A 20,576-nucleotide genomic window follows, 5' to 3' on the forward strand; every position below is an offset into this window, starting at 1 on the left:
CAGATGACCCTGCTAAGCACTGCCTCTCCTCCACTAAACTATGTACTCACTTTTTCAAGCTAAGTGCTTGCCAGCCAGGAGCTATTTGTCTCCTTCTCTGAAGTGAAAGGCGCCTCACCTGTGTTAGAGGGAATCCCGGCACACGTTTCTCAAGAGCATAGGCCCGTATAAACTTCACATTATCCTCTAGGGGGACCCAAGGTGGCAAGGACTCCAGGGGCCGGTCCATGGTCTTCTCTAGCCGTATTCTTTTGGGGAAAGGAGTGCCAGAAGAAGTTTCTAGGACCGTGATGGGGTGAAGAAGCTGAGGTCACTTCCTCATCTGCCCTGGAAGCAGGTCTGTTGGGAAAGAGCTGCCTATGAGTCATGCAGGGAGCTCCAGGGCTACAGCTTTTGTGAGGTGCCAGCGAACTCCTTAACTTTTCTCCCCCTCACAGGAATCGTGCCAGACCGATCAGATCCTTGGAGGTGTGACTCAGCTGATTGTGTACTTGCCTGACATGCATAAGTCGCTGCCTGGACTCTGATAACCAGCACCCCATAAACCAGGCATGCCACGTATGTCTATGATCCCAGCACTCAGCAAATAAAGGCAGGGGAATCCAGAGTTCAAGGTCATCCTTAGCTACATAGAGAGTTTGACACAAACCTGGGATAATTTGTCTCAAAACAACAACATACAAGCAACAGCAAAAGCCGTAAAGTATGAGAATGAGGAAGGGTCACACGACTCCCCACTTGGCTATACTCTCCCTACAAGAAAAACCTGACTGATGTCGTTGAGACAACCAGCAACAGGCTGGTGCCTCCTTTAGTTTCTGAGCCACATCCCGAAGACATCGTGGATGTCAACGTTTCTGTTCTGACTGACATGTCTGGAGTCTGGCCCTTCCTTGCTTGCCTGTGGTATTCTCAGGGCATTTACTCACTGACAAGTGTTAGGAAGCACTGGTGTACATCGGGGGGAGAGGGGCCTTCCGCTGCACCACAAACAAGCCATCTATCTCCATGACAACCTCCCAAAATGGGACTCATAAGAGCCAGTAACCGGGACAAGGGTTTCCTTCCTCTCATTCCAGGTAATTGGCTTGCTGCCAGGCACCGCTGGCTGCACCTTTCCTCTCCTCGGTTTGTGTTGTTTTGTGTTGAATTCTTGGTTCTTCCTCCCTTACCACTGACCAATGATGGACGGAAGTGGAAAACATTACCGTAAGGCCCATCGAGCTTAGCTCAGGGAGACCGACAACACCAAACATGGGTGACCATGACCGTGACACTAAGGGAACGTCCCTGTGCATACTGCAGGGGTCTCTTCAGCTGCATCAGGGTCAGGTGAGCCATGGTCAGATAATCAAACACCCTCCCCCCTTAAAATAGCACTTTTACTAAGCAGATCTGAATTTTAAACCTAAGTCTCAATTGCTCAGGGATGCCTTGTGATTTGCTATGTTATCAACATCTGCATTTCCTTCAAAAATTCAAATGTTGAAACTTCATGGTGAAGGTGATAGTATTCAGGGGTAGGGACTCGGGGAGGTGGTTAGGTCAGGAGAGAGCCGCCAGGGATTTCCCGTCCTATCAGTTGAGAATGCAACTCCAAGGTAGCATTTATGAACCAAAAAGCAGGTCCTCACCAGACATCTAACCTGCCAGTACCTTCCCCTTGAACTTCCAACCCTCAGTACTAAGCAATACAGTTCTCTTGTTTATAAAATATCCAGTCCATAATCTCCATTACAACTCTTACTTATTAGCTCCATCTGCCTTCCCACCATGCCCTACATTCACTCTCTTGGCTCCAGCCAAGCAGAGGTCTTACTTCTTAGAGGACACAGCCTGGCATTTCTTGACTCCAAGCCTTCATTCACACAGCACCCAGAGTGTTCTATTTATCCCCATTCCGACTTCTCATCACTTTACCAACTCGTCCTGTGTCCCATCCCTCCCTCCTTGTTAACGCACCGTCCTTATTTCTTCCCACCTTCTCCATGTGCCCTCCTATGGGGAACGCGTTTCTTCAACAATCGCTCTAAGGAGGAGTTCAAATCCACAGCCCTGACCCTGACCACCCTGGTTCTTGACTCTGGTTTTCAAGCACTAACACCAAGGTTTAAACACAGTTTCCCCGCCCATGCTTCAAATGAAACATTTTTGAAGTCGTGTCATTTTTCATGACCAACAACTCTCTTCCTCGGAGCCTCCATTTAACTGTAAAGTCAGAGTGTTTCAGTATGAAAAGGAGCCTTAAAGCTCATTGAACCGATCTCCACTCAGGGCATTCGGTGCACTGACTCAGTGCTGTTGGCCACGCTGGCCAAGCACAGTAGGGTTATCACCATTCCAGTATGAGAACTCATCTGTCCAGAAATGAATGAATTCACCATGTCACCATGAGGCTTTGGTGTTCCTTACATGCCACACAGGCTTCTTCCAGGCACTCTTCTACACTTTCCCACAGTACCCTCTGCCATTCCAATCTGCTTGGGTATGGAAAGATTTCTAACAGGACTTGTGCGGGGTCCCACCTGCCTCAAGGCTCTCCTGACACTCCTGTGGCCACAGTAGGCATGAGAATAGTGGGCATGGCCATGGTGGGCATGGGCATGGTGGGCATAGGCATAGTGGGTGTGGCCATGGTGGGCATGGGCATAGTGGGCATGGGCATGGTGGGCATAGGCATAGTGGGCGTGGCCATGGTGGGCATGGGCATAGTGGGCGTGGCCATGGTGGGCATGCTCACAACAGCAATGGCCAAACAGCAGCTACTAATTTTTTTCCTTCCATCCATACAGCACACACTCACTCCAAAATATCCGACTGAAACTGTCTGCTCAGAGAGGGCCACACTAGATGACTTCTGGATAGTGTTGTCCTAGTTAGGGTTTCTATTGCTGTGAAGAGACACTATGACCACGGTAACTCTCATAAAGAAAACATTCAATTGGGGTGGCTCGCTCACAGTTCTGCAGTTCAGTTCATCATCACCATGACGGGACATGGCAGAGTGCAGGCAGACATGGTGCTGGAGCTGGAGCTGAGAGTCCTACATCTTGCAGGCAATGGGTCTGTCTGTCTGGGCATGACTTGAGCATATATGAGACCTCAAAGCCCACGTCCACAGTGACACACTTTCTCCTATAAGACCACACCTACTCCAACAAGGCCACACCTCCTAAGAGTACTGCTTCCTTCGGGGGCCATTTTCTTTCAAACCACCACAGGTATAAATGGAAAATGATATTTTATGGTTGCTGATCCCATTGCATAGAAGAGCAGATCACATGTGGTAGAGCAGGACCAGGATCCAGATCTGTCCCTGAGTTTATCACACAACATAGCAGATAAGCCTTTCTAACCATGGACTGCAGGCAGACAGCGCTAGTGACTTCCATCCCTTACAAGGGAGCGCTATCATACACGATTCCCTCTTCTTGTTGTGTGTGGCTTATTTCCAACAGCTGTCCCGTTGCAGATCCTGTTCCTGGCAGACAGCCCTGGACAGCCCTGGGTCCTGAACTTCACCCTGCTTTCCTACTCCCAGGGACCTGAGAATCCTCACTTGTGACCATGCCTCAAGGTTCACTGCCGGGTTTACTTCCTCTCAGATTAGTTTTGGGGTCCTTCAATGATGCCACCCTGGTCCGTTCATCCGCACCCCTCATCTTGCATTCTGCCACATCCTGCGGTGTGTGCGCATTTCACCTCCCTTGCGGCATGCTCTTGGACTGCTGCAATCCCATTTGTTTTGGACTTCTCCCTCATCTCCCTTCAGCGTTCAGAGTCTGGCACAGGGTGGTGCTCCGTAACCATCTGCGCTAACCACTTCGTCCGTCCTCTGAAATCCCCCAGAAGCCCCAACTCCTCAAGTTCTTTCTGTAGCTCATATCCCCCACTTGCCCGGCTTTTAAAGTTGCTTGTCACTCTTGTATTACTAAGAAAAATCACAAGAGAACAAGAGCAGATAGAAAAAAAGGTCAAAGCATTCCTCCCTTTCCTGGTTTAGCTGAGGCCAATGTGGGATGCTTCACACTAATGAGCGTGTTTGCCTTTAGCCTCCTCCATCCTGTAAAATGCATGCTTTAGCAGGTCCCGGCTCTCATTCTTTCCTTCTGATCTCCCATGGGCTCAGTTAGTTCCTTTCACTTGGGTTTGAGCCAGTGGTTCTTTGTCTTTGGTGAACCCCAGAGTGACTTCAGGGGAACTGTGTGAAGATACAGTTGGCTGGGTCTCTCTCCTCAACCTCCCTAAAACTAAACCTATAGGGAGAAGAATTGAGGAAGACCACGTGAAGATCTGTAGAGGTGTCCATACATCCAGGGCTGAGACCCTCTGCCCTCACCATTGTTTACCAGGACCACAACAATAAGTAAAATCCAGGCTCTTCCTGTGCCAACAACAGTGCTATAGAGTACTTCTACAGGCTGGTTACTCTTCCTGTGCCAACAACAGTGCTATGGGGCACTTCTACAGGCTGGGTACTCTTCCTGTGCCAACAACAGTGCTATGGGGCATCTACAGGCTGGGTACTCTTCCTGTACCAACAGTGCTATGGGGCATCTATAGGCTGGGTACTCTTCCTGTACCAACAAGAGAGCTATGGGGCATCTACAGGCTGGGTACTCTTCCTGTGCCAACAACAGTGCTATGGGGCATCTACAGGCTGGGTACTCTTCCTGTACCAACAAGAGAGCTATGGGGCATCTACAGGCTGGGTACTCTTCCTGTGCCAACAACAGTGCTATGAGGTACTTCTACAGGCTGGAGCCCCTTCTTTTTAAAATGAAAGGCTCATCTCAGTTCTGATAGCAATTCTTATTTGTCCTTAAATAACTTCATATCTTGGAACTCAAAATGTCTTTCGAGGAAATACATACATAGCTTCCCCAGAGGCTGGCAGAGATGTCTCTTCAGTATGTAGAGCAGACTCCTTCTGAATTCCTGGATGGTGAAAAACCTTTTACACACCCACACCTTTGAGAAGCTCATGTGTATTTGTGTTGCCTCCCAGAGCCTCTACACCAATGCAGGGCTTAGAAGTCATTGGAAGGGGGTCGGGGGGATGCAAAGATGAAACCACAGACCTCCAAAAACAAAGGGCCTAGACTCTGAAGTCGTCTTCTCACCCAAGGGTCAACACCACAGACAATTCTCACGTGAGGCTGGGAGACTCTTCCCGGAGCCAAGAGACAGGAAAAGGAACAGAGCCCTGCGATCCCACCTTCACGGGAAGCAGCTGTGAGGAAACTTTGTTGGATGTTGGAGCAATTGGCAGGAAGAGTCAACTTCCAGAGTCAATGGTGGATGTACTGTGTCGCATCTGTACTGTGGTGACAACAACCCCACCCTTTAGGCAATGGTCTCTGGTTGGTGAAACATCAGCCTAGTCAGAGACTGGGATCCGAGGACGGCTGTCCTAAGGGCCAGCTGCCCTTGGTCTATGTCACAGCTATGGCAAGGAGACAAGGGGGTGACACTAAGCTATGACTTGCCGTGCTGTCTGAGGGAAGGGGGTTTAAAGTCTGGGTCTTCTCTAGTTGCCTTACACAGGGTCTGCAGAGGTGGCCCCAGTCACACACCCAAATTCAAACGCAGCAGACCAAACCCATCAAATATGTACTGCTGTCACGTGCACTGTACTAGTTGGAAGGGAGGAAGGAAAGAAGGAAGGAAAAGAACAGAAAGAAGGGAGGGAGGAAGAAAACTATGGCCTATGATGTCAACCAAATTGCCACAACCTCTGCAGCCAGACCACCACAGCCTGACACTGTCACACTTCCCTGCGACTATAGACTTAGCACCCGGCCTCTCAAGGAGAAGCAAAACCAAAAGCTTTCAACCTAACTACTTGTCTATCTGCATAGACTCTGACCCCAACTGGGGAGAGCCAGCAGACACCCAAAGAGAGAGTACAGATCAGCAGGAAAGCAGGAGCTGATGCCACTGATTCTGGATTTCTGTCCCTGAAGAGCTATGGGCACCCCACACCCTGCCATAGCACCTGAGATGAGCACCATTCAACCTTGAATACCTGGAGAGGAAGCAGCGATGGTACACACAGATGCTGAGTATTGGGATATTGAGAGTAGATCATGATGCCTGCCAGACAGCCAGGTGGGCTGCCCACAGACCGTCTTCTCCCTCTCTGGTGCCCTAGACCCAACCCCTCAGTCTTCTTCCTAGAGCTGCAACAGACCATCAGCCACAGCTTCTCTTCCCTCCTGCCCACATCTCCTGTGGATCCCACAGACTCTTCCCTCTTTGCCTCCCTTCCCCCATTTTTCACTGTACCCCAGCCTCCAACACCAGCAGGCATGCCCTGTGAACATATAAGCTGAGCAGGCCAGTAAACAGACAACATGCAGCCATCACACTCTCTGAAAATTCAGAGAGGAAACAGAAACCAATGAGTAAAACATCCACCCAACAAAGACAAACCCAGAAATCAGCACCTAGACTTATAATCATCTCAAACCAGATGCCTAGACACCAGCATAAAAACACAATCAATACCAGCCAGGGCAGGATGTCTCCACCAGAACCCAACTATGCTGTCCCAGCAGGCCCTGAATATTCCAACATAGCTGAAGACAAGAAAAAGACCTTATACCAGCTGTATGACTTGGGGTGGGTGGGAATTAATAAGTCCTTTGAAGAAATCCAGGAATACAAACAGTTGAAGAAAATGGATAAAACTGTTCAAGACTTGAAAATGGAAATAGAAGCAATAAAGAAAAGATGACCTGAGGGAATTGTGGAAGCAAAAAATTTAGGAATTGGATCAGGAACTACAGAGGCAAGCTTTACCAACAGAATGCAAGAGATTGAAGAGAAAACCTCAGGTGTTGAAGATAAGATAGAAGAAACAGATATATCAGTCAAAGAAAGTGTTAAATTTGAAAAATTCCTGGCACAAATCATCCAGAAAATCTGCGACACTATGAAAAGACCAAACCTAGGAATAATAGGAATAGAGGAAGGAGAAGAATTCCAGCTAAAATGTTTAGAAAATATTTTCAACAAAATTACAGAAGAAAAATTTCCTAACCTAAAGAAGAAGATGCCTATAAAGGTACAAGAAGCTTACAGAACACCAAATAGATTGGACCAGAAAAGAAAGTCCCTCACTACATAATAATTGAAACACTAAACATACTGAATAAAGGAAAAATATTAAAAGCTGCAAGGGAAAATCCAAGTAGCACATAAAGGCAGGCCTATTAGAATTACACCCAAGTTCTCAATGGAGACTCCAAAAGCCAGAAGGGCCTGGACAGATGTGCTACAGACTCTAAGAGACCACAGATGCCAGCCCAGACTACTATAAATCCACCAAGATGGCATTTCAATTATTAACATCTATGCCCCAAATACACGACACCCAAGTTTGTAAAGAAACGCTACTACAGCTTAAATCCCATATTGACCTTCGTGCACTGATAGTGGAAGACTTCAATACCCCATTCTCACCAGTGGACAGGTCAACCAGACAAAAACGAAACAGAAATACTGGAGCTAACGGAAGTTATAAACCAAATGGACCTAACAGATATCTACAGAACATTTCTCCTCAGTGCCTCATGAAACTTTCTCCAAAATTGACCACGTACTTGGACACATAGCAAATCTCAACACATACAAGAAAACTGAAATAACCCCCTGCATCCTATCAGACCACCACAGATTAAAGCTGGATTTCAACAACAACAGAAACAGCAGAAAGCTTACAAACTCAAGGAAACTGACCAACTCTCTACTGAGGGAAAAATGAGTCAAGACATAAAAAAAGAAAGAAATGAAAGACTTTCTAAATTCCATGAACATGAATGCACAGCACACCCAGACTTATGGGCAACAATGAGAGCAGTGCTAAGAAGAAGTTCATAGCACTAAGTGCCTGCATAAGAAATATAATAATAATAGTGGGTAAGATCTCATGCTAGCAACCTAACAGCATACCTGAAAGCTCTCGAACAAAAAGAAGTTAGCACAGCCAAGAGGAGACAAGAAACCATCAAATTGAGGGATGAAATCAAAATAGAAACAAAGAGAACAACACAGAGAACCAATGAAACGGAGTTGGTTCTTTGAGAAAATCAACAAGATAGACAAACCCTAATCAAGAGATAAAGTGGAGAATGATCAAGGAAGACACCTCTGACCTCCACTTGCATGTGCACACATGTGCATATGCACCAACATACATGCATACATGCATGCACATATCCATGCAAACATATACCTATACCACAAACACAGCTGTGCACATGTGTACATACATACACACATATACACATACACATATGCACACACATGGCTGAGGAGACAGTTCAACGAGTAAGCATGCTTGATGCACAAATATGAAGATCTGAGTTCAAATCCCCAGAACCCATAGGTAATCTCCTGCCTCTGTTACCCCAACACTGCCTCTGAGGATGGAGACAACAGGATCATCCCATTACTGGGGCCCGATGTTTACCATCCCGACTCCAAGGTCACTGAGGGAACCTGTTTCAAGGCAAAAAAGGGAAAGAGTGACAGAGCAGAACATCTGATGTCCTGCTCTGGCCTCCAAGTGTGTGAGCATGTGCACCACATACACCACACACACACACACACACACACACACACACACACACACACACACACACATCTCATGAAATAGCTTATGCTTTGGTGAGCTGCCTGAAAGGACCAGGCTGTCAGAGCAACACAGCAGCTGATATCTACGTAGGGAACACCATGAGACTCCATCCTGCCTGTTCTGGAAACCAGGTGACCACGTTATGTGCCTCATGACTTAACTGATGCCCTGTTCCACTGTCAGAGATTTTGGGGTCACCAGGAAAGAAAACAACTAGTCATTTGCATCCAGAACATCACACCACATGCACATCGTGTGGAGGACTATTTGGCTAGCCATATTCATGCATGGACTGTTCTAGAGTTCTGTCGAGAGAATCACTAACCAGCCCAGCAGCAATTGTTGATTGAGTCTCACTTTCTATCCACAGCCCTCCTGACCACAATACCCCCAGTTTACTAGACAGTCAGGATTTTAACACACACGATTTTAGTGTACAGAAGCTGCCTGCCCTGCACCCATCTGGCTCTCCATAAGGCCTGCACACTGGAGTCACCTCAGGGTAGCATTGAAAAGACTGCTCTGGGCTCTGACCTTGGGGACTGATGTCATCAGCCCGGGGGAATATCCTGGCTCCAGAGCCTTTCACTTTCCCTAAATGACTTGCCCGTGTACCCAGGCTTAAGAATCCATAGCTTCTGCTGATCGCCCTAGTCTCAGGAAATGACTGCAGGAGACTTGTCCACCACGATGCTTTCTCTTTGGTAGCTCTCTGTACCTGGGACCTAGGGTGCGGTCAGGAGTGGAGGGAGGTCTTGATGCAGCCTGCTCAGAACGTCCTGTTTGTCCTCTCAAACTGCTTTCTGTTTCGCTTTTTGTTCCCTTGCTCTTTACTCTTTCCTTCGCCATATTCATTGCCTTCTCTAACCCAGTACCTGCCCTCCCTTCATGATCAAAGTCCAAGCTCCAGATGATCTCATCCATTCTCAAAATATCCCTGCAAGTGAGGAGGGAGCCAGGCCCAGGCTCTCCAAAGGAAATAGGGGACACAAAAATCTAGTGACACTCTATTTGCCATACAACCTACAGGAAGGTGGAAAGTAAGACATTTGGAGCTATCTCCAGCTCACAACGCACTTTCGCCTGTCTGCTCCCATGGAATTTTCACAGCAAGTTGGTGGTGACTGCATTTGCTTAACCAGAGTACCACACATCCACACAATCCTGCTCACATCTATTCTCCCAGTCTAAGCACCACACACAGTTCCCTTCGCTCTCCAAGTATCTTGCTTTGGACAACAATGAGTTGTTATTATTTTTATCATCATTGCTATTAGTTATAAACACGTGGGGCTAAAGAAGAGGCCACAGAAGACTACGGGAGTGGAGTAATTTGTTCATAGTTCATTAGAGGCAGAGAGATGACTTGGGTGCAGGTTTTGTGTGACGTCGGGAGCCTAACTTGCCAGAATAAAGTATCAGGGGCTGACGATGAAACTCAGTTGGTTGAGTGCTGGCTCAGCAGTCATGAAATCCTGGGTTCCATCCTCAGTTCCAAGTATGCTGGGCATGGTGGTGCATTCTTAGCATTCGGAAGATGAAGGCAGGAGGATGAGGAGCTCAAGGCCATCTTTAGGTACTTAGGGAATTCAAGGCCAGCCTGGGCTACAGGATATGCAGGTAAATAAATAGTGTAAGGACTGACATATTGGTGTTTAGGGAAAGACGGTATATATGGAGTATAAAGTGCCAGAACTGAGTACTGAATATGAATGCTGTTCGAGGTCTACTTAAGAGCATTTCACACACCTTCCCTGAGCACAGGATTGCTCAATAGTATCATGACATTAATCCCTTGGGTATTAAAGCCTTGGGTATTGAAAGGGAGCAAACCACAGTTCACCAAGTGCTGTGACTGAACGGATCACAAGGTCCCGTGAGTCATGATGAACTGTTTTCTTCCTTTTACACAAGAGCGAAATAATCTTCATGAATAAGGATGTGAGGACTCAATGAGATAATCTCTCACTGTGCTTCACATGACCTAGGATGCTGCCATTTATCACTACTCTGGCTATTCTTATCACTGCAGTAGAAACAGATGAGACTATTGAGTGCATGGAAGGAGAACAACTCTGAACCTCACTGAGCGGTAGTGGAGACCGGCAGACTCAGTGTTAGGCTGAGTTGGGGCGGGGGTTCCTTCACAGGCCCTTTAAAATGACCAACGGGGCTCCAGGTGAGGCCTTCTCTATGTGAGTTACTTCAAAGGACCCAACCCACCCTCTCCTTCACCTCTGCTACCCAACACCAGACCCCCAGAGGCATTCTTTCTGTGGGGACCCAGGAGAGAAACTTCAGATTTAGGGAAAGTTTGATTCTGCAAACCGGGTACCTGCTCCCCCAAAATGACATCACTGGAGGCATGCCCATTCTAGACTCAAGCCTGTTTGTTTTTGTTCTCTGGAACAGGGTTTCTCTGTGTAGCCCTGGCTGTCTTGGAACTCACTCTGGAGACCAGGTTGGCTTTGAACTGAGAGATCCGCCTGCCTCTGCCTCCCGAGTGCTGGGACTAAAGGTGTGTGCCACCACCACCCGGCTGATCCAGCTCTTGTGTATACTCTGTAACTGTAACAGTAACCAGAAGCTCACAAATGAGGAAGGGGATCAAAACAGCTCTGCCATCAATCTGGTCTTAAGGCCACCACGGGCTGCTTGGCTCTCACTAATTGCTTCTCTTTAGAGAAAGAGCAGATGACAGCACAGATATTCTAGAATTCTCTGGTGGCTACTTGAGCTGTGGAGTAAGCTTTTTTATATAAATAGACAAAATCTCTGAATGCTGCCAACATGAAATTCCAAAGACACAGGTAGAATTGGTCTCTACGTCTGGTACCAGGGCAAAGGGCTCCTTTGGCTCAAAAGAACCAATGTGTGTTTGAAATTTCTCTCAGGCAACCCGACACCTTGAAGTCCCTACTCCCAGGGAATCCGAGCAAGTCCAAGAATGGCTCTCTTAAGGAAAGCGGCAAGGCTTTGTGAAAGCTGGGTCCATTCACCCTTCCGGCTGTGGGCCTGGGCGCCGGGGCTCAGGGCACCCGACGTGGCTCCTCCTGGCCCCGTTCTGTCCAGCCTGGGAGGTCATAGGGTCTTGTTACCTAGGTTGGCTAGCACACCTAAAACTGCCTAAAGGGGATCTAGATCACTTTGTAGACAGAAAAAACAAGTTGTAACAGATTTTATATACATTAGATATTCGATATGTATGGAATAGTGTGTGTGTGTGTGTGTGTGTGTGTGTGTGTGTGTGTGTGTGTTTCAAAGATGTCAACGAAGTAAAGGTGTGTTCAGGTTTACACAAACCTAAAACTTTCTGCTGAAGTCTATTCAGCTGGCTTGGAACCGAGTGATTCCAGCAAATTAACAACTTTAGGCTTCCAGGTTATATGCATGCCCTTTAAACACCAAGTGTGTTCTCAGCACTTTATTCTAGGAAAATTGCACTGGGTTTTATTCCCCTTTGTGAAGTCTAGGTAATCAGGCAGCGGAGCCCTCCCCCTCCCCCAAGTCCTGGCGACTCAGCACGCCCAGAGGCTGCTTTCCTCCCGCCTCAGGTTTCCAGGTTTCTGCTTCTGCGGTGTCCGCAAGGAGGGCTGATCAAATGTTTCTGCCTACGCCCCGCAAGCCGGGCCTCGTTCTTCTCCAGCAGCTTGTAAAAGAAATACAGCCGCTGTCTCGCTCCAGCCACTGCTCACGGGGCGCCCAAGGAGCAGAGGGCTTAATTTGGTTCTGCAAGACGCTGCTGCTTTGCAGCCTTGAGTCGGGTTGACTGGCAGGTCCCCTGGTTACCTGAGCCTTCCCTGCAGAGTCATAATGACAGCGACAATAACAGCGGGGGAACCGGGTGTTCCTTTTCTCCCCTCCAAGCCACAAAGCAAGAAAATAGCTTTGTGACCTTCACTTTTATTTTAGTACATCTGAATAAAAGGAGGGGTGCTAGGAAATGCTTCTTGTTTTGCCAAAGATCATTTTTTCTCAATGCTCTTCCTTCTCTCACCCTTCCGTCCCTCCTCCTTCCTCTACAGTAGAAGAAAAGTTTACTGGTCCAGCCAGGTTCTCCTGTCCCAATAACTGGGGACATCCTCCAAGATCAGCCCACATCACCGCGTCCCTCGGAGCTCGGAATCCACGGGGGTGACCTGTCCTACCGTGTTTGACAGACTGCAAGTCAGCTCTCCATCCTCCCGGGAACCCTTTGCTGAAAAGCCCTCTGCAAGGGCAGGACGCTGGGCTGCGCTCCCCAGGGAGGGTCCCGAGTCCCAGAGGGATCTGCGCCCTGACACTTGAGATCACGACAGGGCCAGCACGGAGAGAGGCCCGCGATGTCGACCTACCTTCACGAAGAGCTCGATCTCGGGGTCCCTATCGTCCCCATTAGCTGTCGCCGAGTCCGTCATGCCGTCGGCGCCCCGGGCCGCGGTCCCAGGCCGGAGAGGCGCCACCTCTGCAGCGCTTCGGGCTCCTGTTCACAGTGGAAACCTCTCTTCTGCGCAGTGTTCAAATTTTTTTTTTAAAGACCACCTATTTCTTATCAGTTTCCCCAAACAAGGACAGTGATGCCTGAGAGATCAGCGTCCCAGGTGTCACACGGAAAGAGCCGACTCTGGGAGCCAGCAGGGGGCTAAAGGGAAAAGCGAGCTATGGGATTGACAACAGGTCCCGGGAGCAACAAGTGCCTGGCTGCTGGGAGGTGTCACAGGATCCGCGACTGTCAGCGATCCCGCGCCGCCGCCGCCGGTGCGCCCAAAATAGACCGCGGCCGCGGGGCGGGGTCAGTCCGGGCGGGGACTTGGGGGTGGAGGACGACACCATGGGAGCTGGGCATCACCCTCAAGACCCCTCAGTGCCCCAGGCTCAGACAGAACTGGCTAAGTCAGTCCCCAAAGGCCAAGAGGACATCTTGCCGGGGGTAATGAGGAGCAGAGAGAGAATGGGGGACAAGAGGAAGAGGTAGAGAGTCTGTGGCTTTAGAGATTTTTAAATTTTTATGTTTTTCAATAAAGCAGTTCAGCTAGCCCAAGTTACTCTGCTACCAAAATTGTGCACTTGAAAGGCGGGCAGAGTTTCCTGGAGAAAAGGAAAGGAGAAGATCCTGAACTCGCAGCTTTTGCCATCTTTGCACGGAGCAAACAGAGAAGGGGTGGGGCGGGAGCCTGTGAGAGGCAGAAAGGTGAGCCAGCAGGGTCCGCAGGGTCAGGGGGACTTGAGCCCGGATCTGTGGCTTTCAACTTTATGGGCCCCCCCTTATCCCTTGCATCGTTTATTTTCCTCTGCTTTCTATACTTTTCTCTCTCTCTCTCCCTCCCTCCTCCCCTCTCCCTCTTTTCCCCTCTTCCCCCTACACAACACACACACACACACACACACACACACACACACACACACACACACACACCACACACACACACACACACATCATGCAGCCCAGGCTGGCCTTGGCCTTGAATTCCTCATCCTCCTGCCTCTAACCTCCCCAATTGCTGGTTACAGGTGCACGCCACTACCACCAGCTTCTCTTTGTTGTTGTTGTTTGTTTGTTTGGGTTTTGTGTGTGTGTGTGTGAGTGTGTGAGAGAGAGAGAGAGAGAGAGAGAGAGAGAGAGAGAGAGAGAGAGAGAGAGAGAGAAGAGAGAGAGAGAGAGCTATGATACAGAGAGGGAAAATATTCATACCCTAGGTATACAGCTCAACGTATTTTCACCATCGGTTACCAACACCAGATGAAGGAATAAAATGTTAGCAACACCACCAGAAGTTCTTGCTCTTTTTTCCCCCTGCTTCTCCCCGGCCAGGGTAACCATTGTGCAGACTTGAAATAGTCTAAAGGTGAGAGTTAGGGTCAATAGGTTGACGTTAGTGACCCTGCTTGCTTTCCACCATAAGGACAATGGACACGCTGCCCTTGGATGTATAGTTGGGAGGGGAGTTGCTGAATCACAGATATGCAGGTGTTCTTGGTAAACATTGTCCTTCCCTACCTTTCATTTCTTTTTAGAGGTAGTTGGGGGCTGGGGAGATGCTCAGTGTGCAAAGCTCTTGCCAGGCAAGCTGGAGGCCTTGAGTCCAGTGCCACAGCAGCTCTGTAACCATTGGGCAGCCTTGGTGGCCTGCCTCTGTTCTCAGTGCCCTGGGGGTGGAGACCAAGCTTGCTGGCTGAGCAGACTCTCTGGGTTCAGGTGAAAGACATTGCCTTGGTATAAGATAGAGAGCCATCAAGGAGGACACTGGGTGTCTTCATCTTTACAAATGGTGTTGTTAGCCTGATTTATAAGTGGAGAAACTGAGGCATGGAGGACTTAAGAAACTTGACTCCAGTTATCAGTCTAGGAGCTGGGCGAGTCAGAATTTGAATACAGATAAATGCCTCTCAACTACTCACCTAACTGCTTTTCTCGAACAGCCCGAACTAAACTGAGGGAGATAAAGATCAGGTCCCAGTCAATGGAAATCACGACCCACTTCAGTGAAGCTGTCGTGGAAAGTAACCTCAAGGTTGCCACACGAACTAGGCAGATGGAGGGTTTGGGTCTGAGTTTGGAACTGAACTGCCTCCCAGCAGAGCATGTCCTAAACACCTGGCCCAGCCATGGCACTGTTGGAACCTCTAAGAGGTGGGGTCTAGAAGGAGAAGGCAGTTGGGTCACTGCCGCCATGCCCCTAATGGGAGTTGTCTTTGATGTGAGGAGACACCAGGACCAAGTGGTGTCTTTAGAAAGCACTTCTTTAGGGCCTTGCTTACAGTTTTGGAGGGTGAGTTCATGACGTCATGGCAGGGAGCTCGGCAGCAGGCAGGCGTGGTGCTGGAGTAGTAGCTAAGAGCTCACATGTCATCCACGAGTTGCAGGCAGAGAGAAATCAAGACTGGGCCTGGCATAGGCTTCAGCAACCTCAAAGCCTATCCCCAGGAACAGGCCACACCTCCTACAACAGGGCCACACCTCCTAATCCTTCCCAAAGCAACTCTACCAATTCACATTTAAACATGCGACCCATTCTCATTCAAACTACCACAGGAGTTAAAGAACCATGCCAGCCCCTTCCTTTTCACTATGTAAGAGGTAAAAGCCTCTCTCCACACAAGTTCCTGCCATTTCATACAGCATTACCACAGGCCCTAAACAATGAGGCCAGTTGATTGTGGACAATAGAACCTCTAAAACTGAACCCAAATAAACCTTTCTTCTTTTTAAGTAGATTATCTCAGGTGTTTTGTTATGGTAGAAAAAGTAGACTAGCACAGAGAGGCTCCATGGGACAGATTGCCACGAGACTTCTTAGCACAGTGGGGAAAGGAAGAAGGAAAGGCTACACACAGCCCAGGTTAATTTGGCTAAAACTTCCTGTCATATTTCTCATAGGTAGGTGGAGAAGAGGACAATGTGGTATGGCCACCATTCAGGGACTCCAAGCTCAGGCATCCCCTTCTCACTGAAGAAAGCACCACGTGGCCAACACGCAACCCTTTGGGCACTTAATCAGGGTGAGGTTCAATTTCTCAACTCCTTCTTGCTTTCAGCCTTCCATCACCCAAGCCTTTAGACAAGCAGTCACCTTCACAGCTGAAACTCTGCATCTATGATGACGTACTCCAGGGAAGGGCCAAGGTTACAACGGGGTCTGGGGCCTTCGCTGTGTGTGGCCGACTCATACCTTCTGTGCACTGGAGTGTGGGGGATGTTTTTAGTATCACTATAGCAAAATGCAAACAAAATTGTAGAGGTAAAAGCCTTGGGAGATCTTTTTAATGAAAAGTCCTTTATAGGAACTTTAGATCATGCTCTTGCCTAGGATCCAAGCAATATGTGAGATGATCTTTCTAAATCTCAAACCTGGTACAGCTCACCTGCTCTTTATTGGACATGTTGGAAAACAGAACATTTCTGCTTATTAAAATTTCTAGAAAACATTACCTGTTTGGACAGCCCTCCAAATAATTCATAGTTTAAATACAATAAACCTTCATATCTATCTGCTCTTTATGTGTATGTGTGGGTGTGTGCCACTTGAGTGTAGGTGCACGTGGAAGCTAGAAAAGAGAGTCAGATTCTTTGGAGCTGGAGTTAAGTGAGATTGTAAGCTACCTGACATGGGTGCTGGGAACCAAACCCAGGTCCTCCAGAAGAGCAGGAAGTGCTCTTAACTGCTGAATGGTTTCTCCAGCCCCCTGCTTTTGCATACAGTTTTAATATTAACTCCATAGTATGGTTGCTATAAAGGCTTTATTTTTATACTCAACTGTTGTGGAATATTACTTTAACTATGTAAAGGTGTGTGGCATTTGTTTAATTATGTAAAGATGTGTTGCTGTCTTACCTTGCCTGCCTAAGGCACCTGATTAGTCTAATGAAAAGCTGAACGACCAATAGCCAGGCAGTAGAGGGATAGGTGGGGCTGGTGGGAAGAGAGAATAAGTAGAAGGAGGAATCTAGATCTCAAGAGAAGAGAATGAGGGAGAGAGGGAGATGCCTGGGACCAGACAGACAGACATGGAGTAAGACATACAGAATGAAAGAAAGATAAAAAGCCTTGAGGCAAAACGCAGATGAAGAGAAACAGGTGAAGTTATAAAAGCTAGTGGTAGAAGCATAAGCTAAGGCTGAGCATTCATAACTAATATTATGTCTCTATGCCATGATTTGGAGCTGGTCGGTGGCCCAAGAGAAATCCTGCTACCCCCAACACTGCCACAGGATAATTGCTTAGAGTCAAGTGTAGCTTTGCCCAGCAGAAAGCACATTACTTCTCATGTTAGCCCACATCATTACCAACTCAGCACAAATTTTAGATTAGTCTTTATCAGGAAAGAACTGCAAAAATGCTTTTAGGGTTCACTTTGCCAGCACACACGCTAAAATTGGAACTAGAGAGACGAGCTTACCATGGCCCAGGAAATGCTGGCATGTGGGTCTGTATAATACCTGTGTTCTTGTATGACTACTGAAGGGAAAAAATACAACATATCTGATAGGGAGGTTGATATATTTAAGTTCATTACTATGAGAAATGCAACATAAAGAACAGATGTTAAAGGGATTTGTGTAACTGTACAGTTCATATAATTCAATTGAAATGCTAAAGTGTTTGCCATAAATATAAGAAAAGTTAGGTAGTCCTACTGTAACTCCCAAATAAAGACCTGTATTTTATACAAAGAGTTACAGTAGAAAAGCAGATAGGGACTAGAGAGATGGCTCAGCAGTTCAGAGTGTATACTGTTCCTCCAGAGGACTGGCGTTCAACTCTCCCCATCCACATCCTGTGGCTCACAACCCACTTCAGCTCCAGCTCCAGGGGCTCTGATGCCCTCTGGCCTTTGGAGCACCTGCACACATGTGCACAACATCCATCAACAGATGTACACACAATTCAAAATAAACCTTTTAGAAATTCAGAGAGAGAAGCCAGAGAAATAGCTTGGAGATTTAGAGCACTTACGGCTCTAGCAGGGGACCTGAGCTTGATTCCCAGCACATACATGGTGACTCACAACTATCCATATGTTGGGTGTGCATTCATACACATAATATAAATCAGATAGGAACTATAGAAACTAGTAGTAATTTACATGCCTGCCTCCATTAGTACTTGAAGTAAATGTAGATGATCTAATCATGATAATTAAAGGATAAAAATTTTCAGATTAAAGAAAATGACAATGATAATGAAGTCCCAGTTATATAAGGTTATAGAACCCACTGCAAGCAGAGTGATATCAATAAGTTTGAAGTACAAAGAGGGAAAATCCACCCATACCATGCAAACACTGATAAGAAGAAAGCTAGAGGCTCTATCACTGTCAACCAAGATCGACTGTGCAGCAAAGACCTTGTTAGAGATAATGGAGATAGTACTTCACAGTGGGAGTTATCTCACAAAGAAGACACAAAACCAGACTGGGCATAGTGGTACATATATGCAATAATAGCATTCGGGGAGGCTGAGGCAGGAAGGTCAGGAATTCAAGGCCAACTCTGACTACTCAGTGAGTTCAAGGCCAGCCTGGAATAAACGTGTGTGTGTGTGTGTGTGTGTGTGTGTGTGTGTGTGTGTGTGTGTGTGTGTGTGTGTGTGTGTATGTGTGTGTGTGTAAAAGAGAGAACCTTAAACATATATATTATGGATGATATCAACAGAGCCTCAATTACAACGAAGTAAAAGCTGATGAATCAGAACCGAGACAGTGACAGGGACACACTTGCAGTCAGAAATTCAAGTCTCCCTCTTATTAAGTGTTAAGTGACAGTTCAGGAAGAAAAACAGCAGCCATCTCTTCAGTGAGGGCACACAGAGACCTAACAACACTGTCTGCCAACTTCACGTGGTTAACATGAAGTTAACATGAAGGGCTATCCTGGGCAACAGTCACCAGAATGTACGTTATTCTCAAGTTTGCAAGAAAACATCACCAAAAGGCCATATTGTGGTCACAGAAAAAACTCAAATTTAACATGAAAGCATGTCTTATGACCATAATAGAGTCAATTAGATTGATGTCAGAAAGGCATGCCCACTCCCCCAAAATCAAATATTTGGAAATTAAGCAACATAATGAAAGAAATTCATTGACCAACAGAGAAGCCTTGAGGATAACTGGAAAATAACTTGAGCTGGGTTGAAATGAACATACATAATATGGAAATTTGTAGGATGCAGCTGTCATGCTCACTGGAGGAAAAGTGATACGATAGGAGAGAATAAAGGAATCAAATCAGTGATCCAAGAGTCTACCTCAAAAACTAGAGAAGGAAGAGCTACCTGTACACAAAGTAGCTAAAGGAGCAAAAGATCATTGCAACATCAGAACTGATTGAAAAGACAGAGAAAAAAATAGTAGGATGTGTTTTTAAAAAGATTTTGTAAAAAAGAAAAAAAATCCACCAAGCTGATTACTCACAACCAACTAGATTTTATCAAGAAAAAGAGAAAAGGTATGTTACCAAAATCAGGTATGAAAGATGGGATCATCAAGCACCACTCCATAGATGTGAGAATACAGAAATGCTGGAAGAGCCTGCTTATGAATTATGTATACTACTTCCACCACCTCCACAAGTTGTATGAAGTCTTGAAAGACAAAAACTGACAAACTCACTCAAGGAAAAGTGGCTCACCTGACAGGCCCTCTGCCTGTTAAATGTATCTGATTCATCCTTGGGAACCCTTCAACAAGCCGACAGCAGAAGACCTGGAAGCCTCGGGTGTTCCAATAACAAATTCCACCAAACATTTAAGATAGAGTAACACCAGTTCTCTCCATCTCGTTCAGAAATGGAAGAGGGGCAATCAGAAGACTCGTCAGAATGTGTCAGGAATCCTCACAACTCTAAGACAAGTGAACAACCTATGCTTTAAAAAATAATAGGCAAAACATACAGACAGACACTTTACCAAAGGTCTAAACATGAAAATACACTTAGTGTTATTTCATGAAGCTATACAGGTTAAGAGAGAGATGCTGCAATGTGCCTATTAGAAAGGCTGACGCCTGCACTTCTGAAAACCCTGCGAGCTAGCACGAGGCAGCTACAGCTTCTCCAGCCTTTCTGCAGAGAGCAGTTTAGAAACTTCATATGACGTCAAGCCCAAGCTTTCTGTGTCTTACCACTTCCTGGGCATGATTCTAGAGAAATGAAAATCCCTGTTGATCTAAAATGTTGAACATGAATGTTGACACGGTATTGTTTATAATGATCCCAAACTGGAAACAATGGCTAAATGAATCAACCAATTGTGATACACACAAACAATGGCATACCAGTTAGCAGTTAAAAAAAAAAAAGAGCTCCTGAGAGGTGTACACATGCATAAATTTGAACTTGACAATGCTAAGTGAAAGGCTGGGCTCAAAAAGTTCCCCTTTGTATAGCTTTGCTTGCAGGACATTCTAGGGAAGAAAAACATGTAGGGTTGGAGAGACCAGTGGCTGGTTGGGGGAA

At 46.9% G+C, this 20,576-nt stretch overlaps 1 protein-coding gene across 1 annotated transcript in view; it reads right to left on the reverse strand.

The window, feature by feature from the left end:
• Clic5 (chloride intracellular channel 5) overlaps positions 1 to 13,381 on the reverse strand; it is a 97,838-nt gene extending 84,457 nt beyond the window's left edge. The window contains exon 1 of the mRNA XM_006991503.4: positions 12,976 to 13,381. Within this exon, the coding sequence (XP_006991565.1) occupies positions 12,976 to 13,038 (63 nt within the window). The 5' untranslated portion in view covers positions 13,039 to 13,381. The remainder of the gene's footprint in view (positions 1 to 12,975) is intronic.
• Between the last annotated feature and the right edge of the window lie 7,195 nt (positions 13,382 to 20,576).

Source organism: Peromyscus maniculatus, chromosome 21, assembly GCF_049852395.1.
Source record: "Peromyscus maniculatus bairdii isolate BWxNUB_F1_BW_parent chromosome 21, HU_Pman_BW_mat_3.1, whole genome shotgun sequence".
NCBI classification, from domain to species: domain Eukaryota; kingdom Metazoa; phylum Chordata; class Mammalia; order Rodentia; family Cricetidae; genus Peromyscus; species Peromyscus maniculatus.